Source organism: Cryphonectria parasitica (assembly GCF_011745365.1).
Source record: "Cryphonectria parasitica EP155 unplaced genomic scaffold M406scaffold_9, whole genome shotgun sequence".
Taxonomy (NCBI): domain Eukaryota; kingdom Fungi; phylum Ascomycota; class Sordariomycetes; order Diaporthales; family Cryphonectriaceae; genus Cryphonectria; species Cryphonectria parasitica.
The window spans coordinates 215,007-238,957 of NW_024468917.1; the positions used below are offsets into that span (position 1 = coordinate 215,007).

General features: G+C 54.9%; 8 protein-coding genes across 8 annotated transcripts; 2 read left to right on the plus strand and 6 right to left on the minus strand.

Moving 5' to 3' along the window:
- Window positions 1-4,427: 4,427 nt before the first annotated feature.
- Window positions 4,428-6,388, minus strand: M406DRAFT_324343 (uncharacterized protein). Its single transcript, XM_040919859.1, has 3 exons — window positions 5,587-6,388; window positions 5,230-5,424; window positions 4,428-5,057 (listed from the first exon to the last, which is right to left on the minus strand). Exons 1-3 carry the CDS (start codon window positions 5,996-5,998, stop codon window positions 4,903-4,905), a joined length of 762 nt encoding a protein of 253 aa, XP_040771465.1. The 5' UTR covers window positions 5,999-6,388; the 3' UTR covers window positions 4,428-4,902.
- Window positions 6,389-7,253: 865 nt separating this feature from the next.
- M406DRAFT_282215 (phytanoyl-CoA dioxygenase) lies at window positions 7,254-8,421 on the plus strand (the record flags this gene model as incomplete). Its single annotated transcript, XM_040918471.1, has 2 exons — window positions 7,254-7,907; window positions 8,065-8,421. 2 exons carry the CDS (start codon window positions 7,254-7,256, stop codon window positions 8,395-8,397), a joined length of 987 nt encoding a protein of 328 aa, XP_040771466.1. The 3' UTR covers window positions 8,398-8,421.
- Window positions 8,422-10,293: 1,872 nt separating this feature from the next.
- Window positions 10,294-10,908, minus strand: M406DRAFT_224127 (uncharacterized protein; the record flags this gene model as incomplete). The annotated part of the gene is made up of 3 exons (XM_040915677.1): window positions 10,294-10,572; window positions 10,641-10,804; window positions 10,869-10,908. Coding segments are annotated over 3 exons (483 nt in total), but the record flags the coding sequence as incomplete, so codon positions are not given.
- A 429-nt stretch (window positions 10,909-11,337) lies between these two features.
- On the minus strand, window positions 11,338-12,175 carry M406DRAFT_358201 (uncharacterized protein). Its single transcript, XM_040923828.1, has one exon. The coding sequence runs from the start codon at window positions 11,812-11,814 to the stop codon at window positions 11,575-11,577; it is 240 nt and encodes a 79-aa protein (XP_040771468.1). The 5' UTR covers window positions 11,815-12,175; the 3' UTR covers window positions 11,338-11,574.
- Window positions 12,176-12,207: 32 nt separating this feature from the next.
- On the minus strand, window positions 12,208-12,967 carry M406DRAFT_358202 (uncharacterized protein). Its single transcript, XM_040923829.1, has 2 exons — window positions 12,704-12,967; window positions 12,208-12,634 (listed from the first exon to the last, which is right to left on the minus strand). The coding sequence occupies exons 1-2, from the start codon at window positions 12,745-12,747 to the stop codon at window positions 12,331-12,333; spliced, it is 348 nt and encodes a 115-aa protein (XP_040771469.1). The 5' UTR covers window positions 12,748-12,967; the 3' UTR covers window positions 12,208-12,330.
- Window positions 12,968-13,610: 643 nt separating this feature from the next.
- Window positions 13,611-15,598, plus strand: M406DRAFT_99239 (putative GTPase activating protein; the record flags this gene model as incomplete). The annotated part of the gene is made up of 4 exons (XM_040926449.1): window positions 13,611-13,631; window positions 13,707-13,829; window positions 13,897-15,235; window positions 15,335-15,598. Exons 2-4 carry the CDS (start codon window positions 13,810-13,812, stop codon window positions 15,596-15,598), a joined length of 1,623 nt encoding a protein of 540 aa, XP_040771470.1. The 5' UTR covers window positions 13,611-13,631; window positions 13,707-13,809.
- A 977-nt stretch (window positions 15,599-16,575) lies between these two features.
- Window positions 16,576-18,227, minus strand: M406DRAFT_219096 (uncharacterized protein; the record flags this gene model as incomplete). The annotated part of the gene is made up of 4 exons (XM_040915536.1): window positions 16,576-16,851; window positions 16,918-17,266; window positions 17,347-17,792; window positions 17,898-18,227. Coding segments are annotated over 4 exons (1,401 nt in total), but the record flags the coding sequence as incomplete, so codon positions are not given.
- A 1,012-nt stretch (window positions 18,228-19,239) lies between these two features.
- M406DRAFT_295837 (uncharacterized protein) lies at window positions 19,240-23,618 on the minus strand (the record flags this gene model as incomplete). Its single annotated transcript, XM_040919214.1, has 3 exons — window positions 19,240-22,496; window positions 22,632-23,425; window positions 23,561-23,618. The coding sequence occupies 3 exons, from the start codon at window positions 23,616-23,618 to the stop codon at window positions 19,827-19,829; spliced, it is 3,522 nt and encodes a 1,173-aa protein (XP_040771472.1). The 3' UTR covers window positions 19,240-19,826.
- Window positions 23,619-23,951: the final 333 nt, after the last annotated feature.

Sequence of the window (23,951 nt, forward strand, 5' to 3'; positions counted from 1 at the left end):
CCGCCAGGGCGTATCCTGCATACCGAATTATGCTACATACGCGTGTGGTGTGAGCACACATGCTATGGGAAATTCTCGACCTACTTTGGCGTTGGCGCCGGGCTAGCCAACTAGTGATCGTATCTCGCGTGGCTTACCGTAGTCACAAGTGAGATAGATCCGTGGTCCCGTGTCAATGTTTTGCGTGTGTGAGAGAAAGAGGAAGGTGCCCGTGTATTTTCGAAGGGAGGGGCTCTCCACAACTTCTCGAAGGGGCTTTCGTCGTGACAACCTTCTACAAAATTCTACAGCAAGAACTTGTCTCTATCTAGTCCCTCCTGATTTTATGGTTTATGTTTTTATTGATTTGATTTATTTTGTTTTCCGCTCTCGTGTTTGTATCGGCCATGCCTGCGCATGTTGCCATCTTGAGGGTCTCGGACCGAGAAAATGCCCCCTTCTACGGGGCCTTTGTGGTTGGCATCCCTAGCCCATCCATGTAGCAAACAACCAAGCCGAGGTCGTCCCCAGCTCAGAACCCGTGACGTGTATGTACGCACAGCTTAAAGCAAGTCATAGATAGGGTTCAAAACGACCGAGAACTTGTCTCATTACCGCAATGAGGTTGGAATGGGCGCAAGTCTTTGCCTTCGAACGATAGAGGAAAACACGGAGAGGTGGTCCTTGTAGGTAGGCCATAATTCCGCGCAAGGCTACCTGTCCATCCATTTAGTGTTGCAATGCCCGCGGATTAAGTTTTTTTGAAGGGCCTGGGAAAAGAGGATGGTCGTGAGGTGTCATGGCGATAGCGTGCGCACGCCCCCGGCTGGCGGTTGTGTCTTCATCCGGGCGCCCAACCTTGTTGAACTTGTGCCTACTGACAACTCACCATCATCGTCCGCTTGAGACCCATCTTTGAGAACAGACTCTGACGCCTAAGCAAGCTGGTGCCATGTCAGCTTCCCACCCCCGCCCCCTAGGGCTGTGTTATGGCCTCCTCTTCCTCCGGCTTCTCCTGCTCACTGGCCTCTGATTCAAGATCATAGTCTCTGGGCCGATACTCTCCCATGCCTAGACCCTTCTTTTCGTCTCGAGCGCTGGGCTGCGGCGGCAAGATCTCCACAGAGATGGCCCAGCCCTCTAGTACACATGTATTTGGTGCTCTCGTGTGCTCCACGATGATGATGTGAATGGATCTTATGCATTGAACACCCCTCACATCACAACATCCCGAGTCAGAGCCGTGACGGGTATCGATCGCACATCAGTGGTCCTCCCGCGCCAGGCCTAGTATCTCTTTGCAAGGTACGGGCCCTGACCCTCTCTCTCCGTGTCGCTCCCTCTTTCTCAAGCGGAAATTGCCGGATCGAGCGTTTGGTTGGTTTGTTGTATTATTATAGTGCGATCCAGGGCAGTCAGCCCCGTGGAAATTCCGAGGACGAGTCTCCCCCCCCCTGGTCAGGACGTTCAAGGGGGGGGAGGGGAGGCAGTTAGAAAGACAACGGACCTTGACTCAGCATATTGTCGGATGAGGGACTCAACTGACTCTTTCGCTTTCGCTCTCCTCCCCATGCTTCTTCCTCCCGAAAAAAAGAGAGTCGTCCGTATTACACCTACGGAGACACTACTCCGCAGATGAGACAAGGAGAAAAGCCCAAACCCAGAACCTCGGCGGTCCCAACCTGCTATCAAGAGAGGCAAGATCTACATGTTTCCACCCAGACTCCCGGTAGAGCAGGAACAAGAGACGGAGGACGAGGAAGAAGAAGGGGGGTGTTGTTTGTGCTTTGTTGAATGAAGCCCACCACGCAACGAAGCAGTGACCCTGCTCCCCCCCTTTCTCCTCTCTCTCCCCTTCAAGTGCCCTTCAAGCGGGTACCTTACCACGATACTATTGTGATGATATGATACAGACCAAGAAAGCAGTTCGTTTCGGTGTCCTCGGCAACTCGGAAGGGGTCTAGCCCTTGGTACGGGGCGGGCGGACAGGGGCGGTCGAAGAAGGCGGCGGAGACGGCAGCGGCAGGGCGGCACTCGCTGAATTTCGTACTATTGTTTAGGAGGAAAATAACATCAACCATCAGCAAAAAAAGATTAGACGTTTCGGTGCCGAAGACAAGAGGGAATATGGAGAGAAAAGAGAGAATGAGCACGGCCTTGTTATCCTAAAGGGGACCAGCGAGACGGAGGCCGAAGCTAATTCTCTGGAGATTTTGTGTGGGTTGCCTCGGGCCTGGCATGACAGACGGACAGGACTTGAGGTGGTTCCCTTTTCGATTGTGGCCAAGTCTATTGGCGATCTTCTCGATAACCAAAGTATAAAAAAAAAAAAAAGGATTGAAAAAAAATAAGAAACATGAAAAGCAGGGAAGAGAGAAAGAAGAGGGGGAGGAAAGAAGGATCAGTAACAAAGTGTAAAGTCTGGATCCTGTGGCGATTTGATTTCTTGTTGGTGAATAGATTCTCTCTTTTTTTTCCTTCTTCTGTTTCATTCTTGTTCATTTAATGCAGCCGCCTCGGTGGCTACTTTAAGCGGTATTCACGATAGCCCCCCACAGCGGAGAGGGGGAAGGGGCGAAAGACGTGGAGTGGAAATAAGGTTTGCACTAGACAGGGGGGAAGAGAAAGAAGGAGAAAGAGTGACCCGCATCATTGTGCAGCCTTGCAGCATGCATCGTCCATCTGAACTGGCTGGTCCCTGGCTCAGCTATTGAGCGCCTAAATGGGCCAAATGGTGTATTTTCTTTCTTCTTGCCTGTTGTCACTCTAGAGCCTGTCAACGAAACAATCAGAAAGAGAGGGGGGAGGGGGGATACCACAAAGCGCGGGCTGCATTCTACGCCGCTCGAAGGGCGTGCCACTTCTTGAGACACACACGAACAGAGACTTTTCAGGAAATCTCGGCTACTCATCTCCGCAAGGGGGCAAAGACAGGAGGTGGTACCTTCAAAAGGATCATCTGGCAAGAGAAGGTCGCCTGCAGTACTATGGTAAAAGCATGCATACGTAGTAAAGAGATAGTAATGCTTGCGGGAAGGTTTCGTACCAATATAAACCTAGCCCCCTCCCCCACCGAAAAATACCCACCGAAAAAGAAAAGAAAAAGAAGAAAAAAAAAAGGACGATAGCCTCCTCGCTTTTTTGGTCCGTTTCAACACGGTCCAGAGTGTGTGAGGGAAGGACGGGGGTGTTGCCCCGATTAGGAAATAATCTTTACCATATCAAGATATCCTTCGACACCCCCGAAGATCATCGTCATCATCGTCAAGTCATCATAAAAGTCAAGTCAGACAGATGCGGTGGCAAACCAACGTATCAGTCAGTCAGAAGAGATTGTTGGTTTTGAGGATTCTTCCCCTCCCTTCGGTTTTGGTGGCTGACTCGCCTTTCCCCCCTCAAAAACTTTACTACCAATAGTTACTATGCACAATGACTGGCATGTCCCATTCACGGACAAGACTTTAGGACCCTGGCGCCTAAAACGTGCTATGCTATGTCATAGGAACCTATGTAGGATCCGAAACGAAACTCTGTTCTGTCGCTCGTATATCCGAGTTGCGAATCCCGTCGGGGATCAAGAGCGAGACAGAATAAGGGAGAAAAGAAAGAGAAAAACAGGTAAAATCAAAATGCCCCAGGCAGTCAATTATTTAGTCAGTCCCTTGGCCCCCCCTTTGAGAGGCTCGAACCACGACAAGAAATTGTGGTAGATGAAGACGAAAAATTATGGGACATCGGCCCTGATCCAAGCCATGCTCTCAGCAAGCAAAACAAAGCAATGCTTTGGTACTCCGCCCCAAACCCGCCAACCTCCTTCTTTTTACTACGGAGAACCCTGAACCATTCGTCCAATCTCTTGGCGCGCATATCTGCACTGACTGGCGGCGACGACCAGTCCTCTCTCCTCCGCCGCCGCCACGCCCAGCTTCCCAACCCACGTGGCTGGCACACACCCGTCGCGCAGGCTTCTCTGTTTGATGTTATTTAGGTTCACGAGGCGGAGGAGAAGAAGGAGGCGCCGCTGCCGCTGCCGCCGCCGTCCCACGAGTGAGTCAGTTGCCCCCAAGGCATTGATCACAACAGAATCTCGCCGCACGGATTTTCCCCCCCCCCCCGTATATTTTGACCCTCATCAGATTTTTTGGGATCTTTTTATTATGCAAAGTAGGGGGGCCCTTCGTCATGTGAAGCACTCAAGTCATTTGAACCTTATTTCGATCTCATGTTGGGCGCGAGATCGGACCAAGTTCCAGGATCGTACGATGGGAGATTTGAAGCCTTCCATGTATTTTCTAGAAAAAAGAGAAGGAGAACGGGAGACACACACACAGTGAGAGGAAGAGGGCGGCAAAAGAGGAAACAATCCTCTTACTCGGATGATGAGAAAACTCTAAGGCGCCACTGCAAATTGTAAAAACCGGGGATGTCGGAATTTCTGACATCGCAGCCCCATGGCATGACATCTCATGACGTTTTTTATCTCAAATTGTCGAATGGCGGTGAAAATTTTCCCTTTTGCTGTGGACTCCGCAAGAGTCGAATGCAGACGACATGTCCAAGACCCACGGGCGAAACCGCTGGATGGGATGGCATGGTCGAGCTTGTTCTTGCGCTCTGGGTATTCTGTTTATGAGGTGTGATGTGGTCTACAAGGACGTAATAGATGGACTGTACAAACTCGGCGGCAAAGGTCGCCGCCTTTGAAAATAGGATATTCTTTTTTCCTCTGCAAATCTGCCACACCTTACGCCTGGTTCCTTTTCTCTCTAAATCGCTGATGCTGAATGCTGATGCTGCCTTTGTGCCTTTTCCTTTCAATGTAGGCACGCAGAAAATCAACCTGGAGAAGAGAGATCCTGCCAGGGGGGAAACTTACTGTGATATACAAGCCCACCCGGTACCTATACAGGCCATTAGAGGCACTCACCGGGTGGTTTTGGGCTTCCTCTTGCCAATCTGCCAACCCCACGACCGCAGGACCTTGACAACTTTGGGTGTCACGGCAGCGGTCAGGGGGACGCGGACGAAGATGAAGCTCTTGTGGATGGCGTAGGCGAGGGCGAGCTGCGTCGCGAGACCTGTGGCGAGCGTTGTCATCAGCTAAGAACCCTGCTGCGGGGTTGAAGTGGGAGAAGAAGGAGAGAGGAAGGGGGGGGGGGGGGGTTGTTGTTTGCGTGTTACTGAGCCCCAGAAGTGTGTGGGAGAAGAAGGGGAGGGGAACAAAGTAGAAAAAAGCATAGTGTAACTTACTTGCGTCCGCCTTGTGCCTCTCCTGTGCCTCCTCTACACCCCAGCCCACCATCTCGACGTCGTTGCTGATATGGTTGTCACCAATCTGCTCCTTCTCGACGCCTTTCATCTCCGCCCGCCACTCGCGCCACTGCTGCTTCACGCTGTCGGGGATGAACTTCTTGACGTTCGATGTGATCCAGTGCTCGAACTCGGCTGCACACGCAGAATGCAAGTCAGCACCAGGGAAACAAGAAGGAAGGGGGAGGGGAGGAGCGCGCGAGAGAGAAACAGAGAGAGAGAGAGAGAGAGAGAGAGAGATAATCTATCCCCGTGTTTCCAAAAGGATGGATTTCTTTTTTAAGAGGCAAAGCATACCGATGCGATCCGTGCCAACCCACTTCACCAGCAAAAAGCAAAAGGGAAAGTCGGCGACGCTGAGGCTCAGGTACACGCCGACCGCGGCCCAGCCGTACTCGCGCGAGAGCTTGCGCATGCGCGCGCTGAAGGAGAGGGACGGCTCCTGTTTGGCCCCGCCGCCCTGTGACTGCCGCGCCCACGACCAGCCAAAGTTTCTCCTCTGCGTTCTCGAGAGTGTTGTCCCTCCTGTGCCCTTCCATGCCTGCGGGTTCCGTGGGGTTGAGGAGGTCCCTGTCCCTGTCCTCCAGACTTGCTCGGTGATCCTCTTGCTGCCTGAGGCTGTGTGTATGCTCCTTGGTTGTGTGTTCCTCCAGGCCTGTGCTGCGAACCGCTGCAGAGGAGAGGGCAATGTCGTCGTTGCCCTCGTCATCGTGGTGCTCGTGCTCGTGGCGAGGGATTGGGGTAGCCGCCCCGGGGTTGGCAGCCGAAGTGCTCGTAACATGGCAACGCGTATGTAGACTTCAGTTTAGAGGATGGCACGAAGGGTTCTCGTGGGGGTCGGCTCGTTTTGCTGAATATCTGACGTGTAGTCACATACGTGGATGGGTGGAGGAAGTCTTATGCGGCGTGGGATCTCTGGTCCCGGCGACTCCGAGAAATCTCGTGACCTTTTTATTTTTCTTGCGCTTCTTCCCTCTCTTTTTCTGACAGCTGACTGATGACTGTCACACTACACTTGTTGTTCAAATAACCCAATCCACACAAGAGCAGGGTTGTTAATCGGATAGTAGGGGATAATCTAGATTCAAAAGGTGGTTGTTCGAGGATGAGGTTGTGCCTATCATAGCAGCAAGTGTTAGTTGATAGCTCTGGTTTTTCTTTTTTTTTTGCCCCGCGGAGCTATGCTCATGCTCCGCACTCCCTGCTATGCCATGCACTGTGCTGCATCATGATGCAATTTCTGAGCCTGGGCCTGAGGTGTGCTCACTGATTGGCTCAACTGACCGGAACCGGCCTAGCTACAGCTGTACTCATGGTGGGCACAGCACTGTATCTGTAGGGCAAGTAGCACCTGGCTGTAGTGTACATCGAGTGTAATTGTAATAGGTGTAGTATTCATGAATCCATACTTTGCTTGCTCCCTCATCTCATTCAGCGGCTCATTAATAAATCTTTCCCCTGTTTGTATAAATATGTTGGAACAACACAAGGCAGAATGAGTTACCTGATACAGCAGATATACTCTTGAGATGTGTAAAATAAGGAGGACGTATATGGATTGGACCCCTTAGAGCAATGACTTACTGCTACTTGCCGTGTGTCGTTTGGGGTACTGTACTTCCCTGCACTATCTCTCGTCTTGCGTAGTCCGATATGAGTGCTTAAAATATATGTAAGGAGTAGAAGAGGAGAATCACCATCAACATGATATACATATCCTCTTGACTGGCGCCTGGTCTGCAGTCTTCGTCATCATGGTCAATTGGCTGCAAGTCATGGCCGATACATCACTAGTTTTCGTGTCCAGTGTGGGGTTGGTTTCCTTCTCATACGAGAGAGAGGGGCATTGTTCTTGCCTATTTTCATCGTCGAGATAACGGCACCCTCATGAAGCATCCCCTTTCTCTCCAAACAAAATACCCAACGACACTTACATAAAGAGGGCAAAGAAGAGAGAGTCCATAATGGCAGAGGCACCCCATCCCCCAGGCGGCCTAACACCCACCCAGCTCGCCGCCTTCAACCGCGACGGCTACCTCATCATCCCCGACGCCCTCACCCCAACCACCGTACAATCCCTCCTCGACGAGACCCAATCCCTCCTCGCGGGCCTCGACCTCACCTCTCACCCCATGACGACCTTCTCCACGGGCGGCGAGGACGGAGAAGGCGACCACGTGGGCGACGACTACTTCCTCACCTCGGGCGACAAGATCCGCTTCTTCTTTGAGGAGGACGCTTTCGACCGGGCCACCGGCAAGTTGACCAAGCCCAAGGAGCGCGCCATCAACAAGATCGGCCACTACCTGCACGCCCTGTCGCCGCCCTTTGCGCGTCTGCTCCAGGTGGACGACGACACTGCAGCGGCGGGACCCTCGTCTCATCATCACCAAAACCACCACCCTGCCGCCATCGCCCGCTCCCTCGGCTTCACTGACCCCCGCTGCCTCCAGAGCATGATCATCTGCAAGCAGCCCGAGATAGGCGGCGCTGTACCTCCCCACCAGGACAGCACGTTCTTATACACGGAGCCCCCGAGTGCCGTCGGCTTCTGGTACGCCCTCGAGGATGCCACCCTCGAGAATGGTTGCCTGAGCTTTGCGCCTGGCTCGCACAAGGTGAGTGGTGTGTTTTAAGACATACACATATACACATACACACAGAGAGACAGACAGGGAGAGGGAGGTGGAGAGAGTTGCTGTAGGCCTGACTGACTGACTGACTGACTGGCTGGATGACTGGCTGACTTATCCGTCTTTTTTTTTTTCTTTCAAGTGGGCACCTGTTTCCAAGCGTCTTGTGCGCAAGGCCGGCAATGTAGGCACCGAGATGGTGACCAACGAGGGCTCCCAATTCCCGTCTGGCAACGAGTACGGCAAGGACAACACCAGGCGCGGCGAGGAGGAGTACGTGCCCGGCGAGGTCAAGGCCGGGTCGCTTGTCCTCATCCACGGCAACCTGCTCCACAAGAGCGAGAAGAACCTGAGCCAGAAGGGGCGTATCATCTATACCTTTCACGTTATCGAGGGCGGCCAAGGGAGGGCGTATGACGAGAGGAACTGGCTACAGCCGCCGGCGGAGGGATTCACGAGGTTGTACTCATCATGATAGGCAAACAAGGCAGGTGGACATATACAGCAGATCTTTGTTCACTTTCAGTGCATCATCTGCAGACATCATCGCATGCAGTCTTGCTTTGAGAACGTTTTGTGCCGGGGTCAATTGCTACTTTGCTCTTCTCCTCCGTCTCCTCAGCGGTATTCAGTAGTCCTTCCTGACTATGCCGGTAGATAGGCCATGCCTTACGACTTATTATATCGGCCGACCACAATGCCATTTTGGTAAACGACCATCGCCAATGTAGATGAGACAATTACCGCCCGCCCACCAACCCCTCGACTGACACGGCTGCACCAGAAAGGAAAAGTAAATGGAAAAGAGAGAAGAGAAGAGAAGAAAGGAAAAAGGAAATCTGCAGCTGCTGGTTGCTGAAAGGAGAACGAGACCCTTATTCATCTTTGCTTCGGTCCCCTTTTGTCGACACGAGACGTCTACCGCCAGAGGCCCCTCCTTTTGTCTTCTCATTCTTCTTTTCCGTTTTTTTTTTTTCTTTTCGTGTGCAACCCCGTTGAATAATTGGATGTTGTAAAAGCCACCTTAGTCCCATCAACGTATGCGGCCCACCTTGTAGGGCCGATTTATGTGTTCGTATGAGCTTCTCTTTGTTTTTCTTTTTCTGAACGTCCAATGGCCATCTCATCTGTGCAGCGTAGGGCCGCATGCATCATCAGACCCATGACAGCAAGCGGCGATATCTTGTCTTTCTATGTCGTTGGTGTGCCATCATTCCCTGTGAGCGCCGTTGGCCGTTGACGACTTGTTCAGGACCGTCGCCCAGGCCTCCAGTCCTTCCCCTCGCTTTCCACAATCTCACGCCCAGAGGACGTGACTGGTAGTGGGAACAACCTTCACCTTTCAAAATCTGTGCACTGCCCATCATTACGAGACAGCCTCCTGTCCGCACCAGGTATGCTCCATTCCCATCTGTGAGCTGGGAAAGGGATAGATGGACACCTTTTGGGGGGTTCCTCTTTTCTTTTAACGCCCATAAGGGTGGAAGCCTCTGGTGCCACCACCCCGACCGCCACCGCGGTAATTTGCACCAGGTCTGCCGGCGTTCTTGGGCCCCGTGGGGGCATTCGCAGGCGGTGCTTTGTTGGGGTCTACAGGACCAGGCGATAGGCTTTGCTGGTGCTGGTAGCCACCACCGCGGCCGCGGTTGAAGCCGCCACCTCTGGGACCGCCGGGGCCAGCAGGGCCGCCCATCGGGACGTTGGGCTGAGGGACATCGTCATACATGCCCTCCCAGGACGTCGGCGCGCCGCCTGCACCACCCATGCCGTAGCCCTGCTGGCCGCCGTAACCACCGCCACCACCTCCCCCTCCGCCGCCGCCACCCCGTGCATACTTCTGCTGCTCGAACATTTGTTGCTCGTAGGCGTTGAAGCCAGGTCGCTGGCCGCCCGCCTGAGGTCCGCCCTGCTGGTTCTGGCCGCCGCCGCCGCCGCCTCCACCGCCACCTCCCATCTGGTTCATCATCTGTTGCAACATCGCAGGGTTCATGTTGCTCGGCATCTGGTTGTTCGGGCCGGGACCGCCACCACGGCCAGCACCGCCCTGCTGCGCCATCATCTGTTGCATCTGCTGCATTTGCTGCATCTGCATCATCTGCATCATCTGGGCCTGTGGGTTCATACCGCCCATGCCTCCAGCCATGCCGCGGTTCATCGCCATCTGCTGCTGCCACATGGCAAACATCTGTTGCATTTGCTGCATCTGACGCGCCATAGCCTGGGGTGTCATACCGCCTGCCCCTGCACCCATGCCGCTGCCCCCCTCTTCCAGGTTGTTGCCCGGGCCTGTCATGCCGCCGCCTTTGCCGCGTCCGAACTTGCCGGCAGCGCCGCCTCGACCGCGGGCCTCTTCTTCCTCGCGCATGTTGCCGCGTGGTTGGGCCTTTTTGACCTCGATGGGCTTGCCATGTATGGCTAGATCCGTGGAGAGACATGCGTCGACACCCGCCTCGGACTCAAAGGTGACAAAACCGAAACCGCGGGGCCGGCCAGTGTCCTTATCCATCATGAGGGTTGCGTCGACGACGCGGCCGAATTGGGCAAAGTAGTCCTTGAATTCGGCGTCCGTGGTCTCCTGAGACACGCCGCCCACAAAGATCTTGCTGGTCTTTTCTTGCTCATCTCGCGGGATGGCCCGTTTGGGATCGATCTTGTTTGTTGGCCCATCAGTATGAGTATTTCTCGGTTTTAGTCACCCAGGGCCGCCATGTTCCTTACAATTTTGCCGTCAAGATAATGTTCCTTGACCATCACCACGTTTACCGTCTTTGGGTCTTTGAACGTCAGAAACCCAAAGCCTCGTGAGCGGCCGGTGGCGCCATCGCGCATCACGGTGCACTCAATCACCTCGCCAAATTGGGTGAAATAGTCTCGAAGGGATTCTTGCAGTCAGGATTAGTATTAATGACGAACAATACATAGGAGGGTTCTACTGGGTGCTCTTACCATCTGTGGTCTCCCAGTTCAGACCACCAATGAACATCTTGCTGTGATGGAAGGCATGTCAGCATCCTTTTTCTCTCTCTCTCTCTCTCCTTATCCCTGCAATCCCTGCAATCCACATCGCAACATGATGCAATGCTTGTCTATGCTTGTCTTTGTTTGCTCATGCGTGCATGCAGGTCCACAATTTCTGCCTCCATGTCTGACACGGGAGTATTGCTGCGCTGGTTTGCACTACAGCAGATAACGGCTAGATGGGCCATAGAGTGAGGTCTGGTCTCTCCCGCTTCGTAGTCTTGATGATATCCCTTTTCTTTGTGTGCTTTACTGAGTGCGATTTAGCATGATCAAGAATGGTGACCTGTGACTCTGGTGACAGCACCGCATGCACTGTCGTCCTCGTCATCATCACCATCATTATCATGCTGAAGTGGGATGTGGTTGTCATTGTCGCTCTCCAAAGGTATACCCAGCATTGTTGTATCCATGATTGCTAGGGAATGGAGGTTGGGTATGATGTGGAAGCGTTGTTTTGGGTGTGGTGTGTGACGAGGCCGGCTTCTGTTGATTCCGTCGGGTGGCGGTGGACGTACTGTATCGCCTCAAAACTCTCACGTTTGGAGAAAAGGCGACGCAGCGCAGTTTTGTCGAGAATTCTGAGATCTTGTTGGTACTGTCTCTCTGTCTCTCTCTCTCTCTCTTGCTATCGTCAAGCTAGGTACTGACTGGCTCGAGCGCTATCCGCTTCGCATCCAACCTTTACACGAGCCCTGGAGAAGAGCGGAAAAATTCGGAGAAGAATTCGGTCTCTCAGTAGCCTCAAGCACCATCCGTAGGCTATTTTAGGGCTCTCAAAGCGCCTCAGAGAGTGCTGCTCTTGACTTTTTTCGTTTCCCAAGCAGAGTGGAGACAGGTAAAGGTCTCCTCGACTTTCTCGATTTGATGCCATATCTCTTCGCAAGTGTGGATCCCAGTTGTAAACCTGCTCTTTCTGCCTCTTTGTCCATACGGCTCATGGAGACGTAGGATTTGGGTTTGCTTGCTGATGATTTAGAGGGCTGCCCAGGCTCGGCTGTCTTTGGCACATCTCCCAGCTTTGCACACAGCCCGTGAGTGCCCCGGCGATAGCTATCGTAGGCCCATTCTCCACGATGAGCCTCTCAATATCATCTTGGAAAATGACACCGCCGGAGCTCAGCCTGCAGGTAGGCATTCTACCGCGGCGCCATAGAAGCGCATTGCACCGTCCAGAGCTCCTCAGATGCCCCCTGTTCCAACTCTTGCCAAACCAACGATAGCCGAAATATTCGGAACTTGAACCCAGCGCAAGTGACGTGGCGACCTCCCATAGCCGAAGCCCATTTGGCCAGGCTGTCACATACTCGAGGCAACGTGACAAGACAAACATAGACATCATATTGGATTAGGGAAAGGGAAGGGTGGAACCTAGAGGCTTATGAACAACTTACCCATCTTCCTTGGCGTTAGGACCCTTATGTGGTGCGGGCGCAGGAGCGCTGTTATGATAGGAGGGTGTTTCGGAAGCATGAGACTCGTCGTTACCGAGGTTGAAATCCACATCGTCGTCATCTTCTTCGTACTCCTCATTACCGTTCATATTGTAGTCGCCGCCAGTATCCCCACCCAAATGCTGGACAATGCTGTTGGCAGACTCGTCTTCGTGCTTGGTAACGGGCTCGGCCGCAGGAGGAGCAGGCTCAGGAGGGGGTGGTGGCGGCGCCGCCTTGGCAGGTTCGTCATCGTTGTAGCTATGCGCGAGATCATATCAGCAACTGCGGGTGCGAACACCAAGCAGGGAGGCATGGATGAATGCTTACAGATCATCGAAGAGGTCATCTTCGAAGTTCTCAGGTTCAGTCATGATGGGCGGTGGTCCGGTCTGGAAAGTAGAGTAAAAACTGTGCTGGGGGAATGCGCTGCCTGCTTGACCGCGTCAACAAGACGGTCAAGTCGCGCTTCCAGAATAGGCAGCAAACAAGACGTGTGGATGAAAGCAGAAAAGAGTTGTTGGAGCAATTCTCCAGACAGAAGAAGTTGGTTGATTGACAGTTGTCGCTGGAAGAAGGTTGTGGGCTTTTGGGAAGGAAACAGGGAAGGGTCGAAATGATCGAGGGTCGAAGTCAAGATGCTAAGTCAGCTAGTACCTCTGTAGCCTTAACTATGTAGATTGCAGGGAATTGGTGTTGACCATATCGATAAGCCGGACGTTATTTGCTGGTCCGTGCCCCTCGGGAAACGTCAATGGGGCAGGCAGCGGGGAAGCCGATCTACGGCAGGTGTTGGTGGTGCTCTCTCTCTACAGCAGGCCAGTCCAGTCAGTTAGCAGCGGACTGGAGACTAGAGCCTGGAGACTCTCAGGCCCTTTATGTCGTGCCAGGGCCAGAGAAACATACAAAGTGGTGGATGTCTCTCTCCTCTTGTCTCGTCAAAACTTGAAACAACCCTGAGAAGGAATCTCAACCTTTCACCTCGGCAACAATGAGCTGATACATGTAAATCACTGGTCCAAGGCCTCCCCTCCTCAATCATGTTTTCATCCTCTGGTGGGAGCGGCAAGAAGCCACCTCCACAGGTGAGTTCTAACCCGATGACGATGATGATGCTCAACCTAGACTAACTTGGCACAGCAGGAGATGGTTCAAGTCGGTTCGTCTTCGCTTTACCCCCCTTCTCCCAGTCCACACTGACTGGAGCTTCTGACTGACTGGTTGCTCTCCTGAATTGATCCGTAACAGACAGATCCGAGTACGTAATGCGACGCTTCTGATATCCTAAATTACCCTCTTGTAGAATATGGCGATGTTGATACCAGGGAAACAGTTCTGCCTCACCGTTCTGGCGCAATGCCACACCAGCGAATGGCCCAAAGAAGACGACTCGCGAGTCTAGCCTCGTCGTGGGCGCAGCATACTCACATGCAGATATGTTGAAGTTCGACACCTTGTGAGACTGACTTGCCGTGACGTATACCAAATACACTGGACTGCTCAGGTGCTGACCGTATCTCAAGAAATGTCTCGACCAGTTCGTCCTCGACACGACCCCAAACACCTTCGTCCTCCCACGCCAGCCGACCTACAGCTTCTCCGCAGAGATCGAATCATGGCCGCGGCCAGACATCGCCCCCCTTCAAGACCTACATGAGCTTTCTCTCGAACACGAACGAGGACTGGAACGTGGACGATGCTGAGATTTATGATTACGATGACGACGATGGGGACGACTTCGGCCTGCCCAGCTTGTCGAATATGAAGAGGAGGACAAAGCGCATACAGGATGCTCACGCGAAAGCGAGTGCCAGCTCCACCCCTCAGCCGCCAGACATAGATAGTTTCGAGTTCAACGCGAGACGACGCTCGGGCAGCGCAGACATTGCCATCGAACGGCCCGCTCCATCATACCCGATGCCAAAAAAGAGCGAGGGCAAGATATTGAGACCGCAATACAAAGACATCCTGAAGGACCCGGCAAATGCCTTACATCTCATCAGCCACCCTTCAGCGCCTGCGAACGCCTCGTCCAAGGAGGTCGATGCAATCAACTCCAGGATAACAAGGATAAATAAGTTCAAGAGGATCCTGCAGGCCTCTACGGTCGCGTTGCCAGACCTGAGGTCGGCGGCGTGGTCTGGCGTTCCCGAGGAGGTGAGGGCAATGACCTGGCAGCTGTTGCTTTCCTACCTGCCGACCAGCAGTGAGAGGAGGGTAGCGACTCTGGAGCGCAAGCGCAAAGAGTATTTGGACGGCGTGAAACAGGCCTTTGATAAGGGCACAGGCGGCACAGGAAGTAGTAGTGCGCCTATAGCGGCCAAAGGCGGCAACCGAGGGCTGGATGAGGCTGTCTGGCACCAGATCAGCATCGACGTACCCCGGACCAATCCTCACATCGAATTATACGGCTATGAGGCGACACAACGCTCTCTCGAACGCATCCTCTACGTTTGGGCGGTGCGCCATCCTGCAAGCGGATATGTGCAAGGCATCAACGATCTGGTGACGCCATTCTGGCAAACCTTTCTTGGCGTGTACATCACAGATCCAGACATCGAGTCGGGCATGGACCCGGGCCAGCTGCCAAAGACTGTGTTGGATGCCGTGGAGGCCGACTCATTCTGGTGCCTGACGAAGCTGCTGGATGGGATCCAGGATCACTATATCGTGGCGCAACCTGGAATACAGCGACAAGTCCGGGCTCTACAGGACCTCACGGCCAGAATCGATGCTGGTTTGGCCAGGCATCTGGAGAAGGAGCACGTGGAATTTATACAGTTCAGCTTCAGGTGGATGAATTGTCTGCTCATGAGGGAGATCAGCGTAAAGAATACCATCAGGATGTGGGACACGTACATGGTGAGTTACTACCGACTGTTTCTGACAGACTACTACCACCACTCCCTTGCTGCTGTACATTTATTTATTCATCGTTTCACCGACTGACGATCATCGCAGGCTGAGGAGAACGGCTTCTCCGAGTTCCACCTCTACGTGTGTGCCGCATTCTTAGTAAAGTGGTCCGACAAGCTCATCAAGATGGACTTTCAGGAGATTATGATGTTCCTGCAGTCGCTGCCGACGCGCGAGTGGACCGAGAAGGACATTGAGCTGTTGCTGAGCGAGGCGTACATCTGGCAGAGCCTGTTCAAGGGCTCTGCGGCACACTTGAGAGGCGGTCCTTCATCGAATAGGAGCCTATCGCAGGGTTTGCAGCTTTGAGAGGAAGGCCTGGAATTCATGTTCTGTCAAGGCTTGGAGGAGGAAAGGGCGGGGGGGATTCTTGGGTCGGGGTTGCAAAAATGGGGGGCAAGAGGGGGGGGGGGTGGGCAAATGGGGCTGTTGGGAAGCCATCATCTACAGTCTGCTACCTTAGTTCAGACCACCACCATATGGAAACCAAAAGTTAATCCTCCCAACCATGTGTATGCCTTGTTATGGGTACGGTGATTTCGTCACCCTAGACCGAAAGACAGAGCGACAGGACTTGAATTTCGTGGTCCATTTGGGGATAAGTAGAGTCAGCCTGCTACGGGCATGCTGGTTTGGCGATGTCGACAACGGTTCTTCTTTATTCGCGAAGGGGGGCTCAGCTTATATCATAGCAAGCCGGGGCCGGCAGGAGGACAATTCGAAGGATCATCCATATCTAATCAGAACTCCAAATGAGAGGGTAAGCAAGAGGCAGTTGAGAAGATGAGCAGGATAATGCCCTCTCATAGGTGGATATGCCATCTTCATTTCTCGGCGTTGGAGAGTGGAAAAGGAAGGGAAGAGGGGGGTTAAAGGGGCTTCTTGATCTTTTCATTCTCCTTCTTCTTATTCTTCTTCTAGTAGGAAAATAAACGAACAAATCAATTCATGAGCTCATGATGCCGCCAGCTGGCTGTTTTGCTATTCCCCGCTCGAGTTTGGCTACCCAAGGGCCATCCAATATATTACAACAGTACAGACTTGATACAGAGAGACAGAGGGAGAAGAAAAACAAAATGAAATTGAACTTCCTCTTAGGAAATGCGCCAACCCCTCTTCCTTAGATGTCTCTCGAACCTTTTTCTCATAAGAAGCAGAAGTAGAAAAGGAAGACGACCTCGTGCCCTGTCTCCACCATAACGGGACGCATGTGGATTCTCTGATGGGTAGGAGGTGAACAAAGACCTCTTCGCAGAAGCAATTATTTAGGACGTGGCCTTCTCTTCCTCCGTCCGGGGTTTCTTGCTCGCCTCGTCCTCCATGGGCAGATCTTCCTCAGCCTTCCGCTTGTTGCCATCCGCAGAGTCTGAGGATGGCGCGGGAACAGGCTTGCCTTTCTTTCGCACCAGGCCGGTGAGATCTGTAGCAGTCTTCTTGGCCTCCTCGATACGAGCCTCGGTCTCGACGGCTGACTCGCCCAATGCAGCACCCAGGATGCCACCTACGGGACCCAGGCCGAGGGCGGACTGCACATCTATCGGGGGACCGCGGAGGTCGACAAGCTATTCGTTCCAACACGGTTAGCACAGCTGTGGTTGGTATATGGGAAGAAGAAGAAAGCCACTCACCCTCTGCTCCAAATCGGCAATCATGTCCTTCACGTCTGCAATCTGGCTGCGTGTGATCTCGTTGTCCTCGGGCGAGTGCAGCGTGGCGAGCTCGACCTCCTTGTTCTGCAATTTGAGCTTGGTGCTCGCGATGGCGGCCTCGAGCTCCTTGGCCGCCTCGTCCCGCATCTCCTGGTTGATCTCCTTGGGGCCCTCAGAGCCGTCGTCGTTCTGCTGTGAGGTGATGGAGGCGAACTCGAGGGCGAGCGACAGCTTGAAGTGGGCCTCGGCGATGAGCTCCGAGTCCTCCGGGAGCAGTTCCTGGTTGTACCTAAGAGCCTCCCGCATGTCGGCGATCGCATTAGGATATCTGTTGTGGTTCTCGATTAGCATTAATCTTGTCTTGGCCATGTGTCTGACCTCTCTCGCGCGCGCGCATTCGCAACATACCTCTCATTCTCGAGAGAAATCTCTGCTAGACGGTCGTACGTATCCGCCAGCCTCTCCTTGATGTGCCTGATTCCCGCATCACTGTTGTCACCCCCACCATTGGCCACCTCCTTGCCCTTGCCCTTGCCCTCGCCCGCCTCCACCGCAGCTAGCTTCGCATCCAGCTGCTTCTTGAACAAGACACGCGCCAGGTCGAGGATTTCAAAGGCGCTGGCGAGGTCGTCCTCATCTTCTTCCTCGTCCTCGCCCTCTCCGTCTTCGCCCTCAGCCCCGTCCTCCTCGTCCGAGTCGTCCCAGTTCTCGTCGCCCGTGAACTGGAACAGGGGCTTCTTCCCTTCGAGCTCCTTGCTCTCCGTCTTGGCGCCACTCGTCTCGTCGGCAATGATCTTGGTCGCCTCCTGCGCGACTCTATCGGCCTCAGGGGTCTCGGTCTTGTCCTCGCTGTCCTTGCCAGCGCCCGCAACTGCGACAGGCACCTCGCTTGCCTCCAGTTTGGCGGCGGCCGCGGCGCTGCTCATCTTGCCCTTGGTCTTCCTGGGGCCCTTCTTCACCGCCTTCTGCACTCTAGCGCCCTCGGCGGGGGCTTTGCCGCCCAGCACGTCGCTCTTCTCCTGTCCGACCTTGAACAAGCTCCTGCCGTAGAGGAACAAGATCTCGGCGTTCTCGACGGCCATCTCCCCGTTCATCTCGGCCTGCATCTCTGCCGCCTGCGCGTATATCTCGGCGGCCTCCTCAAAGCGCTTCTGCGCGTAGTGACCTGACGCGCGGGCCGTCAGATCTGCGAGCGACACCTTGAGCGACAGGGACCGCTGCTCGTCGCTCAGAGGGATGTCGCTGACGAAGGACCTGGGCGTGGCGGTGCCCGTGCCAGGTGCGAGGGTTGGAGTCAATGTGCCTGTCGTCGGGGCATCTTGGGCGACCTGCTGCAGGATGTCGTTGGGGAGGGTGTGGAGGTTGGAGGCCTCTGTCATGGAAGAGGGATCGGTGATGGGCTGAAGCGTGTTGGGACGGGCGTCGTCAGCCATCTTGGGCGGTGGTTCGTGTTGTATTGTGTTGTGTCGAGCTGGTGCTCTGCGTCCTTGTGCTGTTCGCTCGAGAGTGGACGTGTGATTGTGGTGGTGGGGTGGCACGACGCGCTTGTCAACGGTCACGACGGACGATATGGCGTGAGGGTTTCGCGAGGTTTTGGAATGATTGATTGCTGCGCCAATGATCTGTTGTCAATTCCTCAGTCTAATGGGACGGTCGCAATGTGGCACAGACGTTTAATCCAACTCCAGAGCCCCCCAATTGAAGAGCCGAAAGCGGTTCAGCCGTGAGGAATTGTTGAAAGGGAGGATTGAGAGAAAAGTTTGGGTGTATGGACAGGAACACAAGAAGCAGATGCTTTCAGGTAGGTCGGGCTAGAGCTTGGCTTCCAATGTTGTTGCACCTGAGAGCCCTGCATGCGGGTTGCTAGCATATGACGCGGTTGTCAGACAAGAATACACCAGCTGGGGGGCTGCTGGACTGGGGGTGGGGGGTCAAAGCGCTTCGTCAGTGGATAGGGAGGCCCCGGGGCCAGGGGGTGGTGTGCCCTGTTAGTGCCCTGCCAGAGTACACCTTGAAGCCCTGAGCTGGAGTGGCCTGTGTGTAAGGTGCAAGCTTGTGTGGGGCTCCTGTCTCCTTGTGCTGCAAAGACAGCCTCGTTTTCCTTGCAGGACCCTCGCTCAAGAGAAGCACTGTAATACTCGAGTACTAGCAGAAAGCAGGTGACCACCAACTTCCCGGCCAATCCTCCAAATTTATACCATATTTTCTAGAGGTTTCTGTATTCCTGCAAAGGTCGAGTATACAAAATATACTATCTCTTCAAGGGTCTTGACTCCAATGTCTTTGACATGCGTGACATATGGGAATATGTAAACGTTGGTATATTCACAAACATGTATATGCATGCCTCGGGGCCTAAGCAAGGATGTCTTAAAAGTCAGAAGGAGAAGAAAGAAAGAGCAAAGAAAACACCTCCTAAATGATCAGGATGGGGTCATATCAAGTTTCCAGTCCGATCCAGCCATCCATCCATCGCCTTTCCAGTTCAGAAAACGCCCTGTGGCTCCATGATGCCATGCGAGAAAACACGCAGTATAAGCAGACGGAGCCATAATGATAGTACTCATGTGATAATAGCGATCCAAAGAAGAAGTAGAAGAATAATAAAGTAAAGAAACAGAAAAAGAAAGCAAACAGGACCACCCATCACACACGGTTTTTGTGTCCTCTCGATGCAAAGCCGCTCGCAAGGGGGAAGAGAAGAATGAAGAAATCCAGGAACAGGATGATGATGGGTTCGGAAATGCTCAGCAACAGAAGAGATACACTACCACAGTGTTCTTTCCCCTTCTGCCTCTTCTTCTCTTCTTATTGGTCTTCTTCTCTCCCTCCTCGTCCTCATACTATGCCTGTATTGATGGCGTACTCTGACGAAGTGCAAGCGCCCCCTACTTCGTAACAGGAGAGTCGCCCGCCGTCGCCGCTGCCGCCGTCACCACGTCGTCATCCTCTACAACTGCACTCTCACCATCGCCCTCGCCGCTTCCACAGGACTGCGCATCTTTCGCCGGCTGCGAGACCTGCACGTTGGCCTTCGCCTTCTCCTGACTCTCGACAAACCGCGCCCAGTAGTCCGGGTCTGCCCTTTTGAATCCGTCGATGATGCTCTGCCGGTGCTCCTTGAACACCCAAACCGGCCCTTTCTCGTCGCGCAGCTTCAGCAGCTCCTCGTTGCCGAGCTCGTCCAGCATCTCGTTGAGTGTGCGGAACAGCGTGGGTGACTGCTCCACCTGCTGCAGCCCTGTCGACGCGAGCAGGTGATACTGCTCCGAGGTGAGCATCCAGCCGGACCGGAACTTGTGACCCGCCCGGAGCGCATGGCCTTCCTCGCGGTCCAGCGCCATACTCGAGAGCGAGAGGTTGGACGACTGTCGGGAGAGGGAGCCCGGCCCGGTCTGGACCATCTCGAGCTCCTCCTCGCCGTCGGACGCGCCCGCAGAGGGCTCGCGCTCGCCTTCGGCCGAGGACATGGACGTGCGTGTGGCCGTCTTCTCGAGCTGGTGCACGTCGGGCAGAAGCGATACCGAGATGGCGCTGTCGGCCGTCTCTTTGGTCTCGGGGAACTCGTCCTCAAAGCGCTGGATGATGCCGTCCAGGGTCCGCTGAAGAAACATGAGACGGTAATACGTGGTCCGCTCTTCGGTGCTCTTGTCTAACATTGCCTTGGCCCGCACAAGAGCAGGGTCGAGCCGGTGACGGATCTTGCGAGCGCTGAGGAGCAGGTGCTTGGAGACGTCCTTTGCCTTGCCCGCCGGCAGACCAGACTTGGACACGGTGACGCCCTCCTCCACGTCACGGATGAATTCGCCAGACTGCCTCCGAGACTCGTCGCCGCGATTGTTGAGGCAGCACGCCAGCGCCTTGGCCACGCCTGTGCCGCCGACAATGTAGTCATCATCAGGCGCCATGTCTTCGTCTTCGGAGTCGTCGGGCATCATGATATCGTGGCCGACCAGGTGCTGGAGCACATCTGGGTACTCGGGCTCCCGACCGGCTGGGCTGAGGCCTTCGCCGATCGACGGTCCGCCGTTGGCAAGGGGCACGAGCTCCATGTTCCGCAGGCAGTAGGCGACGATCTGCTTGGCCAGGGCCTTGACAATCTCGCCCGAGGCTTCTGTAGGCACGTCGATGTCGACGCAGACAAGGTTGGGCGACAACCTGGCAGCAGCCAGAAGCGAGGCGTAGAGTGCAGATGCCTCCTCTTGTGTCTCCTCGGTGTTGGCGTCCGCCAACTTGGTGAGTTCCGGGTTCTGCAAGAAGCTGAGGTGAGCCATGCTCGCCATCTCAGGGATGACCTCTGCAAGCGCTATGACCTGCTCCCCCTTTAGGGCGCAGTCGCCGAGATGTAACCTCTTGAGCGTCTTCATCTTGGGGAGATATCTTCTCAGCACGCCCACTGCGCTCGGCTCCGAGCTGAAGAGCTCCTGGTTGTGCGACAGGTCAAGGAAGCGGAAATTCGACAGCTTGCACAGATGAGGTAACAGCTTGCACAGGGAGGCCGGCTTGAGGTTGCACTCGGCCAGGCTCAGCGCCCACAGCGTGTTGTTTCCTTCGATCATGCTGCCGAGGCTCTCGCAGTAGTCGCGCAGGTCATTGCCGCCCAGGTCGAGGCCCTCGCACTTCCCGCTCGCTATGTAGCGCCCAACATGCTCTAGGCCGTCAGGATTGAGATCGAGGTGTGCAAGGGCGACCCTGCGCACGCCGCACTGCAGGATGCCGTCGATGATGCGCCCGAGCTGGTCGTGGGACAAGCCCGTATTGCTCAGGTTTAACAACTCTAGCGTGTTTCCTCCCAGCCTCTCGCCGATCGACCTCGCCAGGAGGGCACACATATCGAGCGGCCCCTTCTTGTCGTCATGGTGAAGGGAGAAGTGCTGGCTATGGCCGTTGAGGGATGACGGCGGCTGCGGCGATTTCGGGAAAGGCACCTCGGCCAAGTCGAGGCTCACGAGTGACCTGCACATGTAGACGAACAAGCACAAGTGCTTCCAGCCTTCAGATCCTATCTTGTTGTTCTTCAGCACGAGCCGCTCGATGGCACCGCCCTGCTCGACCAGCCCGTCGGGTATGCTCTGCGGCCTTTTCCGAGGAAAACTGGTCTTCTTGGCGGCGAGCAGGCCGGCGAGCACAACGCGGAGCCCTTCGTCTGTGAGACCGCAGTTTTCCAACACCACCTCCTTCGCAGGCACGACGGCCAAGAAGTCGCCAAGGGTAATGAGATCTGCCAGCTGCATCCAATAGCCTGTGAGGTCCAGCTTCTCCACAACACCAGCAGAGGTCGTATTGGCAGGGTTGAGGAGCTGCTCGGTGATCTTTTTTAATATAGGTGTCTCGCGGAGCTGGCAACATCTCCTGTAGATACGGACGGGATTCGTGGTCGGCGTGGCCTGTGGCCTTGGCGTTGTAGGAGCTGAGGGATCTGATGTATCGGTGTCGAGGTAGAGCTCGAGGGGCACCTGGCCGTTGGCCTCTGCCAGCTTGCGCTTCTTCTCTTTCCTCGCCTTTCTCTCCTCCTCACTTCTCTTCTTCTTCTCCTTCTTTTTCGTGTTGGAGCCGTTCTCTGCTGGAGCATCCGCATCGGTGGGCGACGATGCGGTAGCACCCTTGCCTGCCTCACCCTCCTTCTCTGGCTCCTTGGGCAGCTCCTCGCCAGACACCTTCACAGCGCCATCGTGCTCTTTCTGCTCTTCCACAGCCTTGGGGTGCTTCAAGGCCTCGCCCTCGCCCTTTTCCACAAGCTTGCGCTTTTCGGTCTTGTCATCCCCACAAAAGGTTTTGGACAACAGACCCTTCCCTTCTGCGTACCTGGGCATCGGCGCAATCTCGACATCTACGCAGAAGGCAACCCGGCGCAGCTTGGCTTGGTGCAGGTCCTCCAGAGGACACCGCTCCCGGTGGTGGTCCACGTTCAATATTTTGCGCTCGACCAGGCCGTGGTTGTTGGCGGCCCTGACGGCGGGACCCAGCTGGCCAGAGCTGCTCGAGGACAGGCGCCGGAACACGTGCAGTATGCCGCCGCCAGACTGGCCGCTACGTGGCGGCGCAGGCGTGTAGGGGCCCTCGCCCTGGTGTTTCGCAGCGTGCTGGAGCACGGCATTCTTGGCGGGTGTGATCTTGGGCACAGACAGCTCGGCGTCCTTGGTGGGCAGGTTGGTGGTCGTCGCGGGCGGTGGGCTCTGGGGTATGGCGGTGGCGCCAGCAGACCCGGAGAACTTGGAGGACAGACTGGTGAACCACGAAGGCTTGCGCGAGAGCGAGGGGCTGCTGCCAGGCGAGGTGGAGGTGCCATTCTTTTCTGTGCGATCCGAGCCGCCGCGCGTAAAGCCTGGCTTGGGCGGTATCGGGATGGGCTTGGGAGGTTGCGCCACTGTGCCATTCGATTTGGGCGTGTCGGGTCCAGCGGCGCCATTTTCAGAAGGAGTCGGCGCTGGGCTGCTGGGCGTGGGCGAGCCCCGCGGAGAGGAGTGATCTAGAAGAGAGGAGGAGACTGGAAAGGTTGAGCGGCGGGGTTGAGGGGATCGGTCTGCTCCTGGGGAGGAATTACACATCAGCGATCAGCACCAGCCCTTCCAAACGATAAAAAAAAGAGGAAAATGTGTAGTAGCAGGATGGTGATTCCTACCTTTTGGCCCCCCATTGTGGGTCATCCAACTGACGTCGATTCCATGTATCTGCTCCATGCTGCACGATGTGGCAGGAGGTCTCCCAAGACACCGTCGAAACGGCTTCTCGCAGTTGGAAGATGTTTCCACAGATTCGCAATCGAGCCGAGGGTATTCCCTGGATCCGCAGAGTGGCGACGCGGAACAATAATCAAGAGGTGAGGTGGCTGGTCAGGAGGAGGGTCAGGAGGAGGGTCTTGTGCCCAGTACCAGCTTCAAAGTTGCGTGCAAGCCCAAACAAATAATTCAGAGTCGATAGCCAGACCACAATATGAGGAAGAGAGGGACGACAGATCACAGGCGTGGTCTGGAAGCCATGATCCTGGGGCTGGATTGCATGCGATGTGAATT